The following is a 24,872-nucleotide window of genomic DNA, read 5'->3' on the forward strand; positions in this document are numbered from 1 at the left end:
AACTATAGCCCCAGTCTAATCACACGAAAAAACACCACAAGACAAATGCTAGTTGAGTGATATTTTAGAAAATCATGAGCAGCACTGCTCAAACTGTCATGGTCACCTAAAACAAGGAAGTCTGTTTTTCTGTGTGAATACTTTCAACAAGAAATTTTTTTAAATACTATTTTTCAAAACATAATTTTACTAGTAAGTTATTTATTTAAAAATGATGATTGTAGAAAATTGCATTGGGTTATATTAAAAAATCAAAATTTTAAAAAAAACTGGCCACAGGGCCTGCTTTTATTTTTCTAATCTTCATTGTTGCAAGTATTGCAGATGTCCCCCTTTTTTTCCTCATTGACCCCCTCCACCCTGTCCCCGCTCTACCCCCAGGCCTACACCGCACTATTGTCTGTGTCCGTGGGTTATGCATATATGAAGATGAGTTCTTCAGTTTATCTTTTCCCACCCTTTCCCTCTCATCTTTAAGTAAAAACTAATGAAATAAATAAAAAATAAACTTTAGTTGATTATGTTTTAAATTTGGTTCATTAATTGTGACAAATGTACCATACTAATAATACAAGATCTTAATAGCAGAAAGTAGGTGTGTGGTGTACTATCTTTGCAATTTTTCTGTAAATTGAAAACTATTAAAAAATAAAACATTTATTTAGGAAAGGTAGATGCTTCTGTAATTCTGGTAGATGTAGCCAAATTGTCATTTTGTACTACTACCTGAATATATGAGAAGCTGATTTTTCCATAGCTTCACGAGCTGAATGTGTTGTCAAACATTGGGAATTTTGCCAGTTTGACAGATGAGAACTGGTGTAACTCAGACTATTGTATTTCTCTCATTGTGAATAACATTGAGTGTTTTTTATATGTTGAATGGGCACTTACCTACTCCCCACCAACTCTGAACTCTCATGTTCTTTGTTTATTTTTCCATTAGGTTGTTGGTTATTTTCTTCTTGGTTTCAGTTCTCTATAGGGAGACTAGCCCTTTATTTGTGACATATATATATATATATATATATATATATATACACACACACACACACACACACACACACACACACACACATATACATACATACATACACACACACACACATACATACATACATACTTAAAATCTTTATAATGTAGAATTTTTCTTTTCCATATGGTGGAATAATTTTTTCTTTTATGTTTTTGGATTTTGAAATATAGTTAGAACTTCACTACTCCAAGATTATAAGGAGTTCATATTTTCTGCCAGTACTTGTGGTTTTCTTTTTTACATTTAGATCTTAAAATTTGAATCCTTCCTCCCAGTCATTGAGGCATTTTTAATGCTTAACCTTTTCTATCAAATTACTCTCCTGTAAGCCTGCCTGTGACTTTTATAGGTGCTTTAAAGGAAAATAAATGCTTATGTATTTATTATTTGTGGATTAGAAGTCTCAAACTTTCTAGAAAACATATTTAGCATTTCAGTGTCTAAATTCCAAATCTTGATTTAAAAATAATTTTACAGTAATCAAAACTTCTTTAAAGTTTTTTTCATTGTTAACTTATACTATGTTTAACAGTACTTTTTTTCTTCTACTGGTTACTAATGTGTATTATTATATATTAATTCATTTCCCCCCCCCATTCTGTTTCTCCTAAGACTCCTGCTTAGATTGGTAAACCTGTCTGTAATTTATCTCCCATCTTCCTTAGAACTCCTCACTGGTTTAATGGCCCCTCTGATGTTAGTACTCATTAAGAAACTGGAACCAGTAATATCAGTGGATGCTGCCTAATGTAGGGTGAAGATTTCTTATAACCTTTTCTTACAATACTACTTGTGATGAAACGGGTAGTGCTGAGATGAGTTTTGGAAACTATGTGGTATGATGTGGAATGTAGGCTCTTGGTAAATACCACCAAAAATAACTGGTAAGTTTATTGGTTAGGGTAGTAAAGGAGAGTACCAGCTTTACACAGTTAGTAGGATCTGTGGGATGAAGTGTGTGTGTGTGTGTGTGTGTGTGTGTGTGTGAGAGAGAGAGAGAGAGAGAGAGAGAGAGAGAGAGAGAGAGGGAGGGAGGAGAGAATAGCAAAGTAGAAAGGGAGAGCAAAAGTTGGGACATTTGTTGAGGATATGGCGTCTTTTAAGCAGGTATTTCAATGCAAGAACTTGATTAGAATTAGTAATGATCATGATATAGTGGTTTAGGATTGATAGACATAGCAAAGCAAGGGTTTCGAGGTGAGATTTTTCAAAGCCTTGGAAAGTGAACAATCATTTACTGCTCTTTATTGAAAAGTTGAATAGTCTGATGTTGGTTTATATGGGGTTTTGGGAAAGTTCCTGAAATGGACAATGAAGTTATTTACAACTCTTATCTGCCTTGGCAAGGGTTTCCTGGAATAGTAAAGTCTTGTAGTTGAAGACAGCTGAACAGTGATGTTAATGTAGATGTAAACTCTGGGTGCAGATGGTTTCACTTCTCAGTGCCCATTCAGTACCAGTGAACTTGAAAATCCTATATAATAAAAGCATAGTATGCAAATTGTCCCCTCGACTGGGAGTAGTCTGGGAGTTCAACCAGGGGCGGGGCCGGCCAGGAGAAGGAAGGGAGTACCCAGCGGCAGCCGCTAGGGACCCTACCAGTTAATGAATTTCATGCACTGGGCCACTAGTCTAGCCTATATAATAAAAGCATAATATGCAAGTCAGCCGGACGGCCAAACAGTGGAACAACCATCCAGATGACCATCCGGGACCACGCTATGACACCCACTGGTGCCAGGCCAGCTAATTTGGGTGTGATGCAATTGGTCGGGGGCCCGGCCGGCCATTGCCCCATGATCGCCCCGCAGAGGGAAGCTCAGGCCACCGACCAGCGGGCTGCGGCGGATGGGCAGGACCTCCCTTTGCAAGGGAAGCCTGGGTCCCGGGTGCCAAAGGGAAGCTGGTGCTGGCAGCCAGGGGGAAGGAAGGCATATTCTTGAATGAATTTCTTGCATCGGGCCGAGAGAGAGAGAGAGAGAGAGAGAGAGAGAGAGAGAGAGAGAGTGTGTGTGTGTGTGTGTGTGTGTGTGTGTGTATAAAAGCCCAGTGACTGGAACAGTGGAATGACTGGTCTCTATGACGCTCACTGCTTTGGCCAACTGGCCCGATACGGGCCTGATCAGTCCCCCCCAACTGCCCACGGCCCCTCCCCCTGGCCAGCACCGCCCCTGATTGGTCTCCCCGCACCCTGGGCTCAGGTGTTGAGCATCTGCCTCCCTCTGGCCACTTGGTCTCCATGGAGCCGAGGCCGCTCCAGTGGGTGAGCTGCGCCCACATCTACAGCTTCTACAAACGGGACCTCTACCAGAAGTAGAAGCAGAAACAGAAAATCGCCATATGCTCAATGCCTGAGCCTGAGTGGGCCGCCAGCAGTCGGTCCTGTCATCTGCGCGGTTTTGGCCTGATCTGGTCGGCGCATGTGCAGGAGGCAACCAGTTGATGTGTCTTTCTCACATCCATGTTTCTGTGTCTCTTGCCTCCCCTTCTACTCTAAAAATCAATGAAAAATGTCCTCAGGTGAGGATTAACAACAACAAAAAAATATGCATACATACATACATAATGCATAAATACATGAATATTGGGGGGTGGGGCCCCACAGGTTCACAAATTTCGTGCACCGGGCCTCTAGTGTATTTATAAAAAGTTTAATTCTTAGGCCCATCTACAAAGACAGTACATTCTCTTGATGTGAGGTGTTTGACATTGAATTATTTCCCCCTAAGAATGAGGCTTAACTTTGACAATTAAGGAGTCCAAGGTACCCAAATAAGCCGTTGGATATGAGTCTGCAGCTTAGAAAAGAGATAGAAAAAGATCAGAAATAGAAAATTGAGAGTTATTGTTTAGATTGAATCCATGTACCTAGATGAGTTTGCCTAAAAAGGAAGCATAGAGTGAGAAGAAAAATACTTGGGCCTTAAGAGTTCTATCTAGTACTTAACAGCTATGCTGGTGTTTCTGTCTCTTTGTCTATGTCTCTCTGTGTCTGTTCTGTTTCTCTCTCCTCTTGTTCCCCCCTCCTTCTGTGTGTGTGTGTGTGTGTGTGTGTGTGTGTGTGTGTGATTAAACCAGCAAAGGAGTGGCCAGAGAGGTTGGAAGAAAACCGGGAATATGTGTGATCCCTTGAGATGTGGCTAAAAGGTAATAGTGAGGTGAGAACACAAAGGCCTTATATGCCTAGGTGGAGAAAGACCTATTGACTTTAATGATGAATTTTTTCTCAACAGTTCTTTGTATGTACAAAATATAGGCTTTTTATAGAACTACTAGAAGCCCGGTGCACGAAATTCGTGCACGGCGGGGGGTTGTCCCTCAGCCCAGCCTGTACCCTCTCCAATCTGGGACTCCTGGAGGGATGTCCGACTGCCCGTTTAGGCCCGATCCTGGTGGGATTGGGCCTAAACGGGCAGTCGGACATCCCTCTCACAATACAGGACTGCTGGCTCTCAACTGCTTGCCTGCCTGCCTTCCTGATTGCCCCTAACCGCTTCTGCCTGCCAGCCTGATCACCCCCTAACCACTCCGCTGCCAGCCTGGTTGATGCTTAACTGCTCCCCTGCCAGCCTGTTTGCCCCCAACTTCCCTCCTCTGCCAGCCTGGTCACCCCTAACTGCCCTCTCCTGCAGGGTTGATCACCTCCAACTGCCCTCCCTTGCAAGCCTGGTCCCTCTCAACTGCCCTCCCTTGCAGGCCTGGTCCCTCACAACTGCCCTCCCTTGCAGGCCGGGTGCCTCCCAACTGCCCTCCCCTGCTGGCCATCTTGTAGTGGCCATCTTGTGTCCACATGGGGGCAGGATCTTTGACCACATGGGGGCAGCTATATTGTGTGTTGCAGTGATGACCAATCTGTATATTACTCTATTAGATAGGATAGAGGCCTGGTACAGGGGTGGGGGCCAGCTGGTTTGCCCTGAAGGGTGTCCCGGATCACGGTGGGGTTCCCTTGGGGTGTGGGGCGGCCTGAGCGAGGGACCTGTGGTGGTTTGCAGGCCGGTCACGCCCCCTGGCAACCCAAGTGGAGGCCCTGGTATCTGAAATTTATTTTCCTTCTACAATTGAAACTTTGTAGCCTGGAGCGAAGCCAAGCCTGCTGCTCCCTCTGGGGCGGCAGCCATTTCTGTGGCAGTTAATTCACCTTCTATAATTGAAACTTTGTAGCCTTAAGCGGGTGAGCCCAGCCAGGGTGTGCGGACAGCTTTGCTTCCCCTGTTGCCACCAGCAACCCTGGCCTGCTCTCTCAAGCTCCATTCTGCCGCCATTTGTTTGAATTTGTTTACCTTCTATAATTGAAACTTTGTAGCTTGAGTGGAGGCTTAGGCCTGCAACAGCTATTGGAAAGCTTGGCTTCCTCTGTTACCTGGGAAACCTTGCTCTATGTGGCTGTAGCCATCTTGGATGGGGTTAATTTGCATACTCGCCCTGATTGGCTGGTGGGCATGGCTTGGCTGGTGGGTGTGGCTTATGTAGCGGAGTGATGGTTAATTTGCATATTACCATTTTATTAGAGAGTATTCAGTCTGTTATGACATTCTTCACATAAGAATTTCCTAGTAGAAAATTCTGCTTGCTGGGTAGCTATTTGAAATTAAGAATATTTTCTTAGGAATAATTTTACCAACTTACTCCCACATCACCCCATAAAGGTTATTTAATTTCTAATTTTCACTGTGATCGAGGAAAGGAGATCAGTGGCATATAGCCTGTAATTTTACATATAGTGTATATATATATTTGCTGTTCATAATATGGAACTGTACAGAGGAAGAACTAACGTTTGTTGGATGCATCCTATCGGCTAGGCACAATACATACATTCTAGATTTCACATCCTTTTGAGGTATTGTTATGTCCCTACTTCAAAGAAGAAACTAAGGATGGCTCTCTCAGTGTCATACTTCTCACTCCCCCCATTGCCTATATGAATCAGAATTTGAACCTATGTTAGGTTTACTCTTAATTTCTGCTACACCAAGTGGACTTCTCTATGCTGTAAATCCTTTATCAACCAGTTCTAAAGTTGTATATAATTAACATTTCACCATAGATGTTAATTAAATGTAGGAATATGTTATCTCTCAGCTTTTGAGGATCAAGACTGAACATGTAGTAAGTAGTAATGAAGCAAAGAGAGGATCTAGGTCCATATACTCAATCTTTGATTTAATAGAGTCTATTTAATTCCACCTAAGGGAGACATTCAGGTCACAGAACAGCATTTTGATGTCAGAATTCTGGTTAATTCAGGTATTATTCTTTTCAAATATTTTTATCCTCATAGAAAAACCTTTCTTTGAACTTTTAAAAAAAATCTGTCATTTGTAATGTGTGTGCACATTTACCCTTTTTTCTTCATTTTGTGTTAATCTAATTTAGTGCTTCAAATTTTCTATTTCTGATATCCCAAGGTTTCCTAAATAAGTAAAATTAGTAGAATAGAAAATACTAGAAGAAAAAAAGGAAAATTTTTGAGGAAAAAAAAAAAAGTGTGTCTATGGTTCAAATTTTGTTAATCTTTTGATTGAAATCTTATCCTGTAAATCTTACAGAAGTAAATTAAGTGAATTTGTTAATGGGCTCATTGTTATGCTCCTTCCCTCTTAGATTGGTATGTGAGCAGTTTTTAATTTTCCATTTAGCAAATAATGTAATAGAGGATTAATTTTTTTTTTTCTCCTCCAAAGTCACAAGAAGGCTTTCCTGAAGGAGATAATAGTTTTTAAATTTTGAGGTCAACTGTTAAATTCAGCCCTAGGAAGAACCTTTTTGTGGAGGTATTTCCAATATCTTCAAAACGAACTGATGACTTTTTTAAAGTAATTTTTTTTTTCTTTAACAGCCCTTCCCTTTTCCAAATAAAAACTTCACCAGAAGGTTGATTAGTGCTGGCATTTTTAGCATGTTGCCAAAGTCTTTCCCTGTTGCCAAGGAAAGTTGTCCACTATCCAGTAAAATTTGTCTTTGATAAAGTGTTAGTTTTTTTTTTAATATGACAAACTGTTATTGTGTCATCAGTTACAGAATGACAAAATAGCATACTCAGTTGTCCAATTCAGATGTCTGTTGGTGTGAAATGCTAGAAGGTTGCCTACACACTTTCTTTAAACATGAAGAGCAAATTTATATTTACCTTGTGCCAAGTATGTTAAGAACATTCTCAAAGAAAACCTGCATGAATATTTAGAAAGTAGGAGATTTTGTAAGATTTGTATTTTGAAAACATATAAAGGACAATGCATAATCCTTTATTTGGTAGTACTTGAAAATGTGTCCTGTGATATAGGATTAAATTATTTTGAAGGGAGTTGAAGTTTCATTCTTATAGTAATTACAAGAATGTGACTTTCTAAATATCTAAATGTATATTTTTACATAATTCTTTCTGTTAAAGTGAGGTTCCTAAAAATGCTCTTTAAATTTCTTATTGTTGGAGGTAGGAGGAGGTAATTAAAAGAGTGGATGATTTGCTGATCCACAGAATATCTTTACATTAGTGGAGTCATCACATGTCACCATGTGAAGTGTGATTTTTTTCAGTTTTATAGACTGACATTCCGGTTCATTTTGAGGTGATGTGGTATTATAGAGTGTTTTAATTTAGGTATATATACAGTATAGTGTTAATTTAGAAATTTACAATGAGAAATAATTTGGCTTAATATCATAAATATTTTTTGGATGTAAAAAAATAGAAGTCTTTGTCCTTTTATTTCACTGAGGATATCAGAAAGATAGTAATGGTAGTGAAATATGTACACAGAAGGTAAATACACAGTAGGGTTCCAGGAAAGGTTTAATTGTAGTAATATGCTTAGAACAAGAAATTTATTCTGCCACTTTTTAATTTCCAGATAAAAAATTAAATGTGTGTTAAAAAAATAATGTGTTTTCTCCTTGGTAAAATAACATATTTGTGGAAGCAGTTGGAACCACAATACAGGGGGTCTATTTGGACTCCTTGAGAAGCATTTTAATGCTCCAGATACTTTATGAACATTCTCTGTGACTAAGTGACAGGTTCCCATTCCCCTCAATATGTGAGTAAAGTTGATCAGAATAAAATACATTGCAGAATTCAGTAATAATGAATTTATACCCATTTTTACTGTATCTTACTAATGAGTTTTGTAGAGCCCTGTTGAGTACCATTAGGTTTTCTTTCCTATTGATTGTTTGCATCCCTACTAAATTTTCAGCCTGCTATTATAAAGTCAGTTATGTAAGTGAATATTTACTTAAGTTGCTAGGAGCTCACTATAAACCTTGCCCAAAGCATAAAAACAAATTTATTTTCTAGCATCAGATCAAATCCTGTAATAAATATTTATTCTTAATCCTATACTAGAGGTCCGGTGCATGAAATTTGTGCTCGGTAGGTGGCGTCCCCTCAGCCTATCCTGCACTGTCTCCAATCTGGGACCCCTTGGGGGATATCCGACTGCCGGGATCGGGCCTAAACTGGCAGTCGGACATTCCTCTCACAATCCGGGACCACTGGCTCTTAACTGCTCGCCTGCCTGGTCACCCCCAACTGCCCCTCTGCCGGCCTGGTTGCCCTTCATAACCCCCCCTGCCGGCCTGATCACCTCCGACTGCCCCTCCCCCCTCTGCTGGCCTGGTCGCCCCTCACTGCCCCCCTCTGCTTGCCTGGTCGCCTCTCACTGCCCCTCCCTGCTGGGCTGGTTACCACCAACTGCCCCCCTCTGCCAGTCTGGTCACCCTTCACTGCCGGCCTGGTCGCCCCTCACTGCCCCACCCCCCACCGGCCTGGTTGCCACACACAGCCTGCTGCTCAGTCGTTTGGTCGTCCCTCGCTAACCCCCCTGCCAGCTTTATCGTCCCACGCAGTGTGCTGTTCGGTTGTTACTGTGAGGTGTCCTGACCCATTTGCATATTACCCTTTTATTAGTATGCTATCTAATAAAGAGGGAATATGCGAATTATCCATCACGTCATCACAAAGATGGCAGTGCCCATAGCCACAAGATGGCGGCGCCCAGTCCCCTTAGCCCCGCCGGAGTCCCACAGTCCTTTCAGCCCAGCCTGGGGGGGCGGCAGGTGCACGGTGCAGCCAGACCCGCCCTCAGCCCCCTAGCCGCCTAGGGCCGGCCCAAGATGCAGACAAACCTCAGATGTCCGCTGCCCAGCTGATGCCCAAGGCGCAGGCAAGCCTCTGATGTTGGCTGCCCAGCCGATGCCCAAGGCGCAGGCAAGCCTTGGATGGCAGCTGCCCAGCCGCCCAGGGCCACCCGAGGCTCAGGTAACCAGGGCCAGCCGAGGCTTGCACTGCCAGCAGTGGCAGCAGCAGAGGTGTGATGGGGATGTCGTCGCCTTACCCTGATGGCCAGGTTGCCTCCTGCCCCTGAGAAGGGAACCCCCCCTCCAGTGCATGAATTTTCATGCACTGGGCCTCTAGTAGATAATAAAACCCTAATATGCAAATCAACTGAATAGTGGAATGACTGGTCGCTATTACACGCACTGACCACCAGGGGGCAGACGCTCAACGCAGGAGCTGCCCCCTGGTGGTCAGTGCGATCCCATAGGGGGAATGCTACTCACCCAGAAGCCGGGCTCACGACTGGCAAGCACAGTGACGGTGGCAGAAGCCTCTCCTGCCTCTGTGGCACCGCTAAGGACTCCTCGGGGGATGTCCAACTGCCAGCTAAGCCGGAGGGCAGACATCCCCCGAGGGGTCGTGGACTGCAAGAGGGCACAGGCTGGGCTGAGGGGGATCCCCCTTCCAGTGCACAAATGTCATGCACTGGGCCTCTAGTTTATATATAAAACAATCATCAAATCTTAGCTGATACCACATATTTCAAATGGTATTTGTTGTAAGAATTAAATAGGAAAAGACCTTTTCATAATATAACTTAATCTTTTTTTATTTTTTTAAGGAAATCACATTCACAGAGGTGGGCTGATGGGAAGATTATACAACAAAATTTTTGTTTAATTGTAATAGTTTGTTTTTCCCTTTTCTTTTTACTGCTTAACTTTTTTCCAGTTTATGAATATTAGTTAAAATTGCATAGAAATTTTATTATAGTTCAACAGCACTCCATGTAGAAGGGAAATTCAAATTATCTGCCTCTACTACAATTATGAAATTTGTTTCAAATTTGGTTTAAAGTATTTTGAAGACAGAGGGTTGCATGCTTGCAGAGACTTCTTTATATAGCATTTAAGAAGGCAAGTAAGGGTATAGTAGAGGCTCCAATTACTTTGTGGCCTTCATTCTCTCTGGAAGATTAGAGATTGATAGCCATGACATGTTTAATACCAACTGGTGGCTTGTAGAATTTTCTTTAGTTTGACCTTTACAACAAATTATTGTATGCTAGTTTTACTTATTATTGGAATTACATAATATCATTGAATATTACTAAACCAATAAAAAATCAGTGCATAAGGAGAATTATTTCTGTGAAAGTTTTGGGAAGACTCACTAAAAAGTCTTGTGGACTTAGATGTAATGAAGACAACTAAAAGCCTGGAAAGGTCATACAAATATAGAAGATTTTGGCATTTAGTGCTTTACAGGTGTTTTCAAGTTTTACCTTTATTTTGTAAGAGATGCATGAGAAATTGTAGAGTATATTGGCACCTGGTTTATATAAGGAACTCTTTTTTTTTTTTTTAATATATATTTTATTGATTTTTTACAGAGAGGAAGAGAGAGGGATAGAGAGTTAGAAACATCGATCAGCTGCCTCCTGCATGCCCCCTACTGGGGATGTGCCTGCAACCAAGGTACATGCCCTTGACCAGAATCGAACCTGGGACCCTTCAGTCCGCAGGCCAATGCTCTATCCACTGAGCCAAACCGGTTAGGGCAATATATATAAGGAACTCTTATCATGACCTTTTTGTCTCACAGCAAACGATTGGTAAGCACATTTGAATGTTTTAAGTTAAAGTGCTTAAGGTACATAGGTGTAATCTTTTTTCCTTTTTGCGATTTTCCTGAATTACTGACTTGGTTAGTGGACTGGTCCTAAGTAGTTGATTCACCAATTTTTAAAGGTTAGTAGTAGGACTAAAGCACTTTTTCAGACTTTAACATGGATTTTGTAGTAAAATTAGAATAATACTGTGATTGCATAGTTAGTACCACTTGCAGCAATGATCATAAAATTTTGTATTCAAGCCATATCCTTTAAGAAGACTTTATAGTTACCTAGGGTTTTGGGACCCTCTTATGATCCTTTCTAATCTTGTTTGCCCCCTTACTTTTGAAAACACTTGGTTTCTTTTAAATTTCCTCTTCCAAGGAATCAGATGATGTTTCTAAGGCAGACTTTTGAGTCAATATAATGGTTTCATATACAGGAGTCAAAGCGTTTCATTTTCTAGTAAATATTAGATTTAAATGTGGAACACTTCAACAGTTGTAGCTTATTTGGAAAATTGAAAGGATATTTTTTATTTATGTTTATTTTAATTCTTATCTTAGGGACCTGAAAATACCTTTTAAGAATTCGTGGCAAAGGGATTGGCCTGCACTCGAATCTTTGGAGGCACAGTGCCCAGAGAGGGCCCCAAAGCTTTTTCCTGGCTGCCTACTCTGGAGCAGCTGACTAACCAGCTGCAGAGCACATTGATCTGGTTGTAATTGCTTTCATCCTGGAGCAGAGCAAGTTAACACAGTTTAAATCAAGAGCCACATTAGAAGATCCTGGCCTGAGGATAACCTCTCATTTCCTACCTTTGAAAGGGGGAACAATTTCAGTCACTTCCTAACTTCTAATGTTGGCAGTAAAATGTTGGCACCACTTGTTACCAATGATTGGACCTCAGTTCAGCAACTTCAGTTTAGTACTTGAGTTCTGGCTAGGAAAGAATTCAGAGCCAACCCTCAAACTATAAGAGAAAGTTTATTTAGAAAGTTACAAAGGTGGAAGAAGTGAGCCTCTGAGCTGTATGGGCTCAGGGAACAAGTTACAGAGGCAAAAGAAGGGCCCTTGGATCTTGGAAGAGAGAGGCAAGGAAAAGCACCTAGGGTGAGAAGGGGTGTGTGAGGAAAGGCATGCTGGGTCCTCCTTGATGGTATTTATCTGGGAGGATCCCAGTAGAATATTCGTCAGCTTTCCAGGTGTGTCCTTTCAAGATTGAGGTCTCTGTCGTGCCAGAGGTCTTTACTAGTAGTCAGTGCAGCTGGTCCTAATGCCAGCCATGGCCTCACTTGTCTGGTTTTGCTGCTTTCCTGGGCCTAGAGCTGAGACTCACTGAGGCCTAGATATATTTGATGCCAGTCAGAAACTCATTGTCCTGGGGGCTTAATGCTTAACCCTTTGCACTCGCTTGCTTTTTTCTCGAGCTACTACCAATGCTAACCGTGTCGAGTCACACTCGACATCCGAGTGCAGAAGGTTAAGAGCTATTCTCCACCCCTCCTCCCCTTGGTCCTTCTCCCTCTAAGAGGGTCTAACCTGCCAGGGGAGGAAACATGCCAGGGGAGGAAAGGTCAGTTGAGGGTCCAAACCACATGACCAGTAACTTACATCTTCCTATGTGTTCTTGTCTCTCCTTGTGGTAGGTAACATCCTGAACTTCGTATTTCAGTCTTTTGCATTTTATAAATGTTTTATATGTTTGCCTAAAAAATATATTATTTTTTGTTTATAAAAAGAATGTACTAATGTAGTCTTCTGGACTTGCTTTTTTGGTTAATTATTATGTTACTAACATTTATCCTTGTTATATATGGTTGTAATTCATTTATAATCTTCTATTCTGCGTAATTTATTTTCTCCCTGTAGACATTTGAGTTGTTTCCAGTATTTATGCTATTATAGACATGTTGCTATGAGCGTTTTGTTCATCTGGGTGAACGTGTCAAAAGTTTCTCTTGAATCTGTACCCAGAATAAGAACTGCAGGATCATACAATATGTAATGCTTAATTTAACTCTACAAGATAGTACCTAATTAATTTCCACCCTTGTTATAATAATACCAGAGGCCCAGTGCACAAAATTCGTGTACGGGGGGGGGGGGGGGCGGGGTCCCCCTCAGCCCGGCCTGCACTCTTTCCAATCCTGGACCTCTCGGAAGATGTCCGACTGCCTCTTGCAATCCGGGACTGCTGGCTCCTAACCACTCGCCTGCCTGCCTGCCTGATCACCCCTAACCACCTCTGCCTGCCTGCCTCATAGCCCCTAACCACCTCTGCCTGCCTGCCTGATTGCCCCTAACTTCTCCCCTGCTGGCCTGATTGCCCCTGACCACCTCTGCCTGGCCCCACACCTGGGACCCAGAATTCCCTCCTCCGGCTGGTCGCAGGCACTGAGGACCCTGGCCAGCTTTGCCCGGGCCGGCCGCAGCCGCAGGGAAGCATGGGCGGGCGGTTTCGCCTGGGACCACGGGACAAGTGACTTGTTCCTCTCCTGGGCCGCAGGCGCTAGCGCCCGGGACCACGGGGCGGGCAGCTTGTCCCTCTCCTGGGCCACAGCCTGGCTGGTCCCCATTCCTCTCTCACAAGCTCATTTGTGCCTGGCTGGTCCCCATTCCTCTCTCACAAGCTCATTTGTGCCTGGCTGGTCCCCATTCCTCTCCAATGTTGAGTGTCTGAGCTGTTAAGTCGTGATGATGTGAGGGCGTGATGACCATTTGCATATTAGCTCTTATTATATAGGATTGTTCATTTATGTTATTTTTCTCTTAATCGGGATTGTCAGAGGTTTGTCTATTTTATTAATCCTTTGAAAGAACCAGGCTTGTTAATTATGAGGCTTCTTGTAGTGATTTAGGTAAATTACTGTGGTTTAAACTAAAGGCTTAAGTGTAGAAATAGAAGAGGATAGGATTAAGAAATGCTAGGGATGCCCAGGCTGGTTTGGCTTAGTGGATAGAGTGTCAGCCTGAGGACTGAAGGGTCCCAGGTTCGATTCTGGCCAAGGGCACATGCCAGGTTGCAGGCTGGATCCCCAACCCAGTAGGGGATGTACAGGAGGCAGCCAATCGATGATTCTCTGTCATCATTGATGTTTCTATCTCTCTGTCGCTCTCCCTTCCTCTCGGAAATCAATAAAAATATTTTAAAAAAAGAAATGTTAGGGATATGAAGGCCTCATGATCAGACTTGATAATTCAGTTGGATAGGGCAGTTGAGAGAGAGTGGGAAAAGTACAGAATGACTTCTGGGTTTCTGGCCTGTATATGAATCAGGGTATAAGTGTATGCTTTTTCTGACCTTGCAGTTGAAAAATGCCCAGGTTAGTTTTGTTTTTCTTTCATTAGTTTCTATGCCATTATTTTCTAATTTTAAAAATAAAGCATTATTGCCCAATGAAAGTTGGTGGAATACTGTTTGTTTGTTTTTTTCTGTACTAATGCTAGGAAAACATTTCATATGAACTTTACCTTCCTCAAGAAGAATTTGAAGCTATTATTCCAATATTATCTTTAGTTCACTCTTAACCAAATAATATAAGCTGGATTGCTCTAGAAAGAAGATAGGTGAGGTATTATACAAATCTGTAAACTCCCAGCACTTCCTTTATTGTTTAAAATATTAGTTTTCAAGGGACTAAGTTATTTGAAGCCAAGAGTAATCAGTCTACTATTACCTTCCTGTAGTTGTACTTTGAGAAATAACAGTACTTATATACAAACTCAGGAGCTCTCATCACTTAACTGAAGTACAGAATGATAATTTGGATTTTGTTCTGTTTTGCTTTTGAATTTCAGTGGAGGAATTTAAATATTTTTAGAATAGCAATGTTTCACTAGTCACCAGAGATGAAGATTCTCAAGTATTAGAGATAATTGGCAGAGCAAGTGTTCTAGAAACAGTTTGTTGTATCTCTCCTAGCTTTACATTTTAAATGTTTTTAAAAATCAGAGAATTTGGTAAAATAAGTTTGGCTGCAGTGAATAATTATGTTAAAAGAGAATTTATTCCATTTGCAAAGACAAAAATTAATGAAGTGTTACATTTTTCTGATACCAATTTCTTTCTAAAACTTTGCTGCTTTTTCAGTGGACCTTTTGCTTTTTGTGTATAACCATTTGTTTGTTAAGCTGAGGCATTACCTCAAGTGATTACAATTGCTCTCTTCTGCTCTGAGTGAGACCATTATCATCAAAAGCATCAGATGACATTTCTAATAGATGGCTTTTTGAATTCACTGAAACTAAACAGCTGTTTCAAACAAATGCCCTTTCTGTGGGGATTTGTCATCTATAGATCAATTGATGATTATTCGTGATAAAAATAACTACATTTTGAGTGATTTTGAAACCAGATTTTAATTATATTTTTAATTTTAATGTATAGCCCAACAGGCAATATGCAGAAATAATATGTTTAAAGAAAGTAGTTAAAATAACTTTTAATATAAAAATATCTTCTAACAACCAGAAGGTTTGGGGGGAATATTTATACCAATGAATAAATATATAACATTATTAAGTCTGTTATATAACATTAATAAGTCTGTTAGAGGCTCCTCGGTTACTGGTTTAAGTTTTGTCTAAATTGTTATTGAATCCCAGGGATAATGTGTATGTAGGCTTTTTCATTTCATGTACCTATAGGGATTACAACCTTATTAAAGTCAGCCAATCAAAATAAATTTTATGTAAGTTACCACATTAGTGAAACAGTTTTCAGGAAAAGAGCAATTTGAATATTCTCTTTGTTGAATGAATTGTTTGGCTTTGTAACAATTATAGCAACATTTATGTACTAACCTGGAGTTATACGCATCTGCAATACTACAGCTTCATAATTCTGGAAAATATATAACATCTCCCCAAGTTTGTTGTGGGCAGAATTTATATTTCATTTATCTTTCTACCTTCAATGCCTCCTATATTGTCTGGGACATGGTATAGCCTCTATGTGAATGTTTGTTGAATGAATAAATGCAAAACATAAAGGGGGAAACCTAAGCAGAGCGGTCCGATGAGACAATTAATAAATTGGCTTTAGATAGGGAGAAAGATCTTATGTTATAAAAGATGACTAATCTCTATTCCTTCCCTCTCTCTCCATTCATTCATTCAACTATTGAATGCCAGGTTTTGTACTAAATGCTAGATTGTATTAAATACAACAGTGAACAAAACATTAAGTCCCTGCTCTCAAGGAGATTAAATTCTAGTGGAGGGAATCAATAATAAACCAATTTTTAGAATGTCAAGCAATAAGGATATGGAGGAAATTAAAACAGGTAAGGGAGATAGAGTGTAATCTGGGTGTAGATTACATATAGGGTGGCCAGGGAAATAATATTTGAGTAGAATCTAGAAAGAAGACCAGTTAGGACTCAAGCCTGTCAAACTCGCTGTGGGCTGTGAGTTTGACATGCTTGATTAGGTCTAAATTTACAGTCTAGGCAAAGTGTGGCTTGGATCAGAACTTTAGCAGTTCACATGGTAAGATGTGGTAATACTCTGGATATAATTTGAAGGAGGAGCCTACAGGTTTTGGTGATGCATTGATGGTAGAGTGTGAAGAAAGGAAAGATAACCACACTGGATGATAGGCTTTTACTGGGAAAGTTAAGATTGCAAAAGGAGCAGTGTTTGGAGGAGTGAAGGTACATGTGCTATTTCCCCCCCCCTTGATATCCCTGATGCTAGACTAATTTTTCTGTAGTTAGAAGAGGAAAGAGTTGTTTACTAACTGTCTGGAAATTTGGTATTATGGGAAAAAAACTGAATTGAGATTCCCTAAGGTAGAATTTTAAGACCTGACTCTCACTTTCAGAAACTTTGTCAAATCACTTCATTTTTTGAGGTTCTTCAAACTGTTTCCTTAACCATAAAATGAGTTGGTTAGCCCAGATTGGACTCTGACATCCTTTCATTTGTCCCGATTTGTTTCTTGATCCATTTATTTTTGGAACTGCTTTGATGACTTCTCCTTTATCCACTTATTTATTATAGACATTCCTCATGTTTCTGACCTTCTCTCTTATTACACCTATTTTTCCTCTTTTCAGTCAGTTTTATAAATATAACTCTCAATCCACTTTAAACTTTTTTTCTGATTTCCAGACTCATTTAAATTTGTTCCAGTAATTTCAATCCTGAATTCATCCTCCTACCCCAAACTTGCTCTTCTTCCTGTGCTCAGCAATAGTTAATTTTGATAATATGATTATATGCCTGTTATTAAAGCTGACCATTAACCTTATTGAATTATGGTGTTCAGTTGCTAAGTAGGTTAATTAGAATTAAATTTTGGAATCTAGCCTACCTATCAGATTTTAGTGTGATTGAAATCCTAAAACCCTTTCTTGGAGCCTGCAAGGTCAAAATTAAATTTTCATAATACTAAAACATTATTTGCCTTTTTTTTTTAAATAAACATTTGCATATGCATTGCTATGTAAAACTACTGGCTCCTTATTTCAAATCATAGCAATGACATTTTGTTTACATACATTTACAGGAAAGAAACAGTTTCACTTACGAAGGTTTTTTGATGAAGCTGTGAAAGATTAATTTTCTTAAATCTCACCCTTGAGTACATGTTTTTCTTAATATTCTGTGTGATAAAACAATTAGCATAAAACATTTCTGCAACATGGTACAACCATACAGTGGAATAGCCAACACCTATTCAAAAGGATAGCTACGTTCATTTACATACATGAATCTTCGTGAAATAATTGAGGAGGAAAAGCCGAAATATAATATTTGATAGGAAAACAGCCTAATTTGGGTCAGGACTCTGTTACAGCTTTAGTTATATTTAGATCACTACTGGTATCAAATGTTTTGAGTGCAGAATCAGGACTTGACCTTCATTAGGGCTTGGGATCTGAGCACCTGTGAGACTCAGGTAATCTCTTCATGTGTTTACAGCTCAGCCAACAGTTAGTAAAATGGGAAGAGATCTATCTCGGTTTTGCAGCCCAGCTGCTGGGATTTTGAGCAGCTGGGACATTTTCTTTTCTCCTTAGCCCCACCCCTGGCTTTTCTGACCCCTAGAGAAGTCATTCACCTAATACCCTGACTCCCTCTTGTTAGGGCATGACCTTGCGTTTGGTGAAGGCTCTGTGCCCCTTGAGGACAGTTTTCTCTTAGGTCTGCTGCCCTGGTCCCAGCATTTTGCAACCCTACCTCCTCAAGCTCCTGCCCCCTCTATCCCCCCCAAAAAAAGCTGCTCCAGTACTTGGAATTCTTTTGAGAAAGTGCAGATTTACTTTGTGAATGAGGCTGCTCAGGATTTTAATGTCTTGCCAAAAGTTGGTTAAAAGTTAGGCATGTAATAGGGGAAAAAACAAAGTTAGGCTAGTTTCCCCTTCTATAGCAGGTTTACTCCTTTCATCATGACCCCAGCCATGTCTTCATTTCTACAAAGGGCTTATTCCCTCCAGAATTTAGTTCATTTGTTTCTTTGCATCTCTGCTCTCTGACTTTCAAACACTATGATTTTATAGTCTGTCCAATTTGTTCTTATTGTTAAGATGGGAGAAACAATAGTCATTTATTGGGAGTTTGACCATACTAATCATAAGCTTTAGTCCTAATATTTTACTCTACATGTCTCTTAAATAATTGATATAGGCTGATTATTCACATTGAAAATATTTAGCTAGTTTTAAAAATAAAATGCTACTGAAATGAGGTATTGGCTATATTTAGGCTTGGTGAAAAACTGATATAAATACCTGCTGACAAAATAGTTAAGTGTTTTTATTGTAAGTATACATAAAAATTACCATTTTTAACATTTTTAAGTGTACGATCTAGTGACATTAAATACATTCAAAATATTATGTAGCCGTCACCACTGTCAGTTTCCAGAACTTTTTCATCATCCCAAACAAAAACTCAGTATCCACTAGACAACTCCTCATTGCCAACTTCCTCTTATTCCCGTAACCTCTATTCTATTTTCTTTTCTTTTTTTTTTTTTGTTTTTGTTTTTGTTTCCTGTGCTTTTTGTGCCATATTTAAGGAATTATTGCCAAATTCAATATCATGAGTATTCTTCCATGTTCTCTTCTAAGAGTTACATAGATTTAGCTCTTAGATTTAGACTTTGGTTCATTTTTAATATGGCATAGATAAGGGTCCAACTTTATTCTTTTTCAAATGAATATATCCAGTTTTTCCAGCACAATTTGTTGAAATGACTATCTTTCCCTATTTAATGGTCTTAGTATCCTTGTTTCTTTATTGATATTTTCATTTTTTTAAATACGTTTTTCTGATTCCTTTAGTTCTTTGTCCTTGGTTTCCTTTAGTCCTTTTATAATACTTAGGACACTTGATTTAACATGTTTGACTAATTTCAATTCTGAGCTTCTTCAGAAATGATTTCTGTCATGCTTTTTTTTTTTTCTTGTGAATGGCCATGCTTTCTTGTTTGTGTGTTTTGTCCATTTTTTTGAGACTTGAACATTGTGTGTTAACTCTGGAAACCAGATTCTCCCACTACACTGATGTTTCGTGGCTGCCATCCATTTGTGACTTTCCTAAACTATTTTTGCAAATGTGTATTCCTGGTTGTATGTGGTCACCAATATTTTTATTCAGTTATCTTTGCAGTCAACTAGTGACCTGACAAAGATGTTTTAAAATATCTGGCTCAAACAACAACAGAAAACTGTTGTCCTCTCTATATCTTCCAATAATTGCTGGTGCAGGAATCCCTGCAGTCTGAAAAGGCCTAAAGGAAGGCAAGTGTCTCCATTTATGACAGTCTCATAAGGGATCTACCAGACTGATTAAAATGTGCAACACTCATCTCAAATTTTTTGATGTGAAGGTTCCTCACTGTCTGTCTGCCCTGGCACCGAGCATCTGCTTTAAGAATGTGGATTGCTATCTCCATTGTTGGGACAGGGCTGAGGAATGGGCAGTGTTAACTTGTTTGCATATATGGTTTTCCTATTTAGATCAGCAGCCTTTGGCAAGCACTCTCCTGGTTGTTGTAAGTGTCTATTCAGGTGGCAGAGTCCACGACAGTTGGTTCTGGTTGCTTTTGGTGAGGTGATTAACCCTAATAGTTTTCTGTTATGACATTTTGCATCTTACGTGTCACAGTAGTCTTATATTATCTTTCTAATGGATAGAGGAAAATCCTTTCTGGTTTGTGTGTTTGACCATCACTACTATTAAAGGAAAAAAAACCAGCCTCAGATTTCAACCAAAGGATTAAGATATTTAAGTGGTGGGAAAACCTGTTAATCATGATTGAAATTTTAATTCAGTCATCTGTCAGTGTTTTGTATAATATCTTTGTATTTTATGCAAATAAAAAATGTGTGTCTCTAGTGAAAAAACTTAATTTTTAAATGTTATTTCTAATTAAGTATGGTTAGTTTAAGTGTCCTAAAGAGCATTAGATGTGTACATGATTTAATTTTTGTGGGAAAAATAATAGAAAATTTGCTTACATGTCAGTTAATGAGTTCACCTCATTTAGAACAGGTTTAGTTTAAAGCCATAGTCACTGTAGAAAATGTTAGAAAGAAATAATTAAAGACATATTTGTGATGTAATATTACTCTTACTTGATATTTTGAAAAGATTGACAACAGCATGGTGGAAAAGTACTAGTCTGCCACTTCAGTATTGGATTTTAATCCAGACTTTAAAATGCTCACTTTGTTGTACATGTAAAATTATTTCTTTACCTAAAGAGAAGTTATTTAGGCATTTTAAAAACAGACAATCTTTAGCTTTCTCTTTAAATTATGCAATATTAACAAGAAATTGTTTTATGACTTTCAAAAACATAAAATAATTGCCACTGTAATAAGTCCTTTAATATTAGAGAAGTTTGAATTATAAGGTAAATTCGTGTCCAAATACTTGATTATTGGGAGTGTCAAAAGGGCCACAATATGATACCATTTATACAGGAGGGGGAGAGACACAAAGAGAGAAACATCAATGTGAGAGAGACATCGATTGGTTGCCTCCAGCACAAGCCCCAACCCCGACCAGGCTGGGATTGAACCTGCAACTGAATTACGTGCCCTTGACCAGAATCAAACCCAAGACCCTTCAGTCTGTGGGCCAGTGCTCCAAGCACTGAGCATGTTCAGGTTTCCTAAGACCCACACTCATGTTTGATGGACACAGAAATCAGAGAAAAGCTGTTGAACTCACGATTATTGTGTATTATAGCAGAAAAATACAGATTAAAATCAGTAAATGGAACAGGGCATGTAGGGTGGAGTCCAAGAAAAACCATGTGTGAGTTTTCAGTTATCCTCACCTAGTGGACTTAGTTTCATGGACAGTGCTTCATTCCTCCAGCCGCCTTGTGTGATAACCTTATATATGCAGTGTTGTCAATCAGGGAAGCTTACCTGAGTCTTGGTGTTCAGGGTTTTTATTGGGGGTTAGTTTTGTAGCCATGGATGTACCCACATTATTGTCTTTAGTTGTTCATTTGCAGCTTCTCTCATCCCTCTTCTATCCAATGGTCAAACTGATATAGTGTGGCCCAAACCTGAGCCACACAAAAACAGCCATTTTACCATATTTTACATTATTGACGTAAATTATCTGGCATGGCCCAAGATCTCAGGTATACAAAGAGACTTATCAGGCAGGATATTCCAAGGCAGTGGTCGGCAAACTGCGGCTCTGTTGACTAATGAGTTTGCCGACCACTGGGATAGGGGCTTAATCACAAGGAACAACAACAGCCTGTAATTATTGGAATCGAGAGTCTAGGTCAGTGGTCGGCAAACTCATTAGTCAACAGAGTGGCAAACCATGGCTTGCGAGCCGCATGTGACTCGCGAGCCGCAGTTTCCCGACCACTGTTCCAAGGGCTCAGAGATTATCTCCCAGAAACATGTCAGAGGCTAATCCTTTCTTTGGGATGTGCAGAGTTTGAGCCCCCAAGCTTGACGAGTTACCCCTTTCCTGCACAAATTCTGATGCCTTACAAAGGAAGGTGTCTCTAGTATAAATTCTTATAGGAACAAAAGGGTAGATGAAATTGGCAGTAGCTCAATTCACCTTAAATACCTAGTATGTTTTAAACAAATGGTAAGGCTTATAAAGACTAACTATGTTCTGCAGTTACAGTTTCTTACAATTTACTGCCTGCCTCCTATAAATTCATCTTGCTTGGTGAAATACACATATTATCTCATCTAAACCTCCATTTCTGCCTATGATGGAGAAACTTGTGTCAGACTGAGGCTTCTGCTGAGAATAGTTGAAAAGCTAGTGAAAAAATGAGTTTGAAGTCATTGTAGAGCCTCTGATTCAATCAAGAGTTGAAGAGACAAGATTCAGGAGAGAAGCGAGATAGACATACTCTGTGCTGGGTTCCCTCTTGTCTTGACCCAAGAGGTGCAGACAAATGACTTGAAAGAAGTGATCAATAAATTGATTCCAGATGGCATTGGAAAAGGCATAGAAAAAGCTTGTCAATCTATCCGCCCCATGATGTCTTTGTTAGAAAAGTCAAAATGCAGAAGCCAAAGCTTGAATTGGGAAAATTCATGGAGCTTCATGGTGAAGGTAGCAGTTCTGGAAAAGTTACTGAGGATAAGACAGGTGATAAAGTTGAATGAGTTGATGGATATGAGTCCCCAATCCAATACTCTGCTTAAAATTCAGACATTTACTGGTGACAAATAAAAAATCCTATTTGTGGGGGGAAAGAAAAGAAGAAGAAAGCTGTCAATTATATTTTGACATCCTATTAATTGTTAGATACATCCTGATTTCAGAGATGTTAAAATGTGGAGGAAAAAGGTAAATGGTAATTCTAGTTTTAAATCTCAGTTCTATCATTAATTGTTTGACTTCAGTCAGGGAACTTCTTTGAGCCTATTTGTTTATTTGTGAAAATGAAATAGTGTAGTCTTCTCTTTAGAGTTAGGAAGACTACACGAGTTAAGAAATAAGAAAGTGTGGGGTAGGCATTTGTATCATTTGGCATTGTTATGATAACAGAAAGAGACTCCTGATAACCAATCAAAGCAAAAAACAAAACCAAAAACAAACAAACAAAAAAATCCCACAAAACAAATCCCCAATATCTTGGCTAAATGAAAATTCCTGTTTCACAAAGTGTCAAACATCATTATTATTCTCTCCCCTACCCCCTTCACCTCCTCCTATCTAAAGATATCATTGACTGGTTCTAATATGATGATGATTATTTATAATGATAGAACCTGTGCATCAAAATAGTGTTGATATTTTCACTATGTTGGTTTTTTAAAAACATGTTTTAGGAAAATTTCCTATCCTAAAAATAATTGTGATACTAGAATCTCAAATTCTAGTTTGTAGAATTCCTGCTCTTCTAATGATTCTATATAAATATAACATTAATTGGAGTGAGGGGATTTTTTTTAAGGAAGTGGTTGAATTTTATGATATTTGGCAGAAGTGGAAATGTCTCATTTCTGTTTTGAAAATTATTAATAAATGTAGAACAACATTTTCCTTGAGCTGTAAAGTATTCATGGCTTTAATTTTGTGTTCATTTTGTTCTGTTCTTTCAGGATATTTCAAGTCACATTCAGTCGATAGGATGAAAAAATTTAAGAGAAGGCTGTCCCTCACACTTCGAGGAAGCCAGACTATTGATGAATCATTGTCTGAATTGGCTGAACAAATGACTATTGAAGAAAATAGCAGCAAGGATAATGGTAAATATTTGGGGGGGAGGGAAGAATGCTTTACACTTTTGATTTATAAATAGAATGCAATTTACTTTCCTGATAGCTTTCTTTTGTTTATTTTTCCCTATGGGTCCCTAATTCTTAGGAAACAAGACTACACAACTTGCTTGCTTATTGGAATGTTCCTGTCTTACTCCAAGTACTACTGTATCTGGTCTCTAACCCTGATGAATTCTGTCCCGTTTATCTTTCCATTTTTATTTGTTCTTAAATAAGAATACTTGTATAATATAATCCTAGTTAAGTAACTATTTTTAAATTAAATTTTAAGTATCTTTGTTTTCTTATAACCTGTTAAAACAGCTTAAAAGTGCATAGTACGTATGTGAAATTTCTGTTTGAGGCTTCATTATAGTTTATAACTTTATATATGCATGTTGACTATTAGAACACAAAGTTCAGCCCTAGCCGGTTTGGCTCAGTGGATAGAGTGTCAGCCTACAGACTGAAATGTCCTGGGTTTGATTCTGGTCAAGGGCATATGCCCAGGTTGAGGGCTCGATCCCTAGTAGGGGGCATGCAGGAGGCAGCCGATCAATGATTTTCTCTCATCATTGATGTTTACATATCTCTCTCCCTCTCCCTTTCTCTCTGAAATCAACAACAACAAAAAATAGGAAGAAGACAAAGTTCATTACATAAGTGAATCTTACTGTTTTCTTATTTTATACTAGAGGCCCAGTGCACGAATTTGTGCACAGGTGGGGTCCATCCGGCCCAGCCCCAATGGGGGTGGATCAGGGCTTGGCCTGTAGGGAGGAGGAGATGGAGGGAGGTTGGTCGGCTGGTCTGTCCCGATCAGGACCTGATCAGGGCTGGGCTGGCTGGGGGAAGGGGCCATGGGCCATTGGCCAGTGAGCCCTGTCCCTGATTGGGGTTGGGGGGGCTGATCTGGTGGGGCCGGGTGGGGGGAGGGGAGGGGGCGTTTGGCCGGTGGCCCACTCTTGATTGGGATTGGAGAGTCTGATCAGGGGCAGGCTGGCAGGGGGGAGAGCCGGCCAGCCCCACCCCCTGATCGGGCCAGTTTGCTGGCCACAGTAGGCATCATAGCGACCGGTCTTTACAGTCGCTGGCTTTTTATATATATAGATTTACCACAATCTGCCCTAGTATTGAGGGCACTTATAATAGATATGCATATAACGTTTCACACATTTGACTGACACTCAAACGCACAGGCATTGAAACATGGAACAGACT

General features: G+C 39.8%; 1 protein-coding gene across 1 annotated transcript in view; it reads left to right on the forward strand.

Annotated features, from left to right (window-relative positions):
- The window catches only part of CDK17 (cyclin dependent kinase 17), an 83,988-nt gene that overhangs the window by 16,543 nt on the left and 42,573 nt on the right, over positions 1-24,872 (forward strand). Inside the window, exon 2 of the mRNA XM_079775263.1 lies at positions 23,493-23,639. Within this exon, the coding sequence (XP_079631389.1) occupies positions 23,522-23,639 (118 nt within the window). The 5' untranslated portion in view covers positions 23,493-23,521. The remainder of the gene's footprint in view (positions 1-23,492; positions 23,640-24,872) is intronic.

Source organism: Cnephaeus nilssonii, assembly GCF_951640355.1.
Source record: "Cnephaeus nilssonii genome assembly, chromosome: 6".
Classification (NCBI taxonomy): domain Eukaryota; kingdom Metazoa; phylum Chordata; class Mammalia; order Chiroptera; family Vespertilionidae; genus Cnephaeus; species Cnephaeus nilssonii.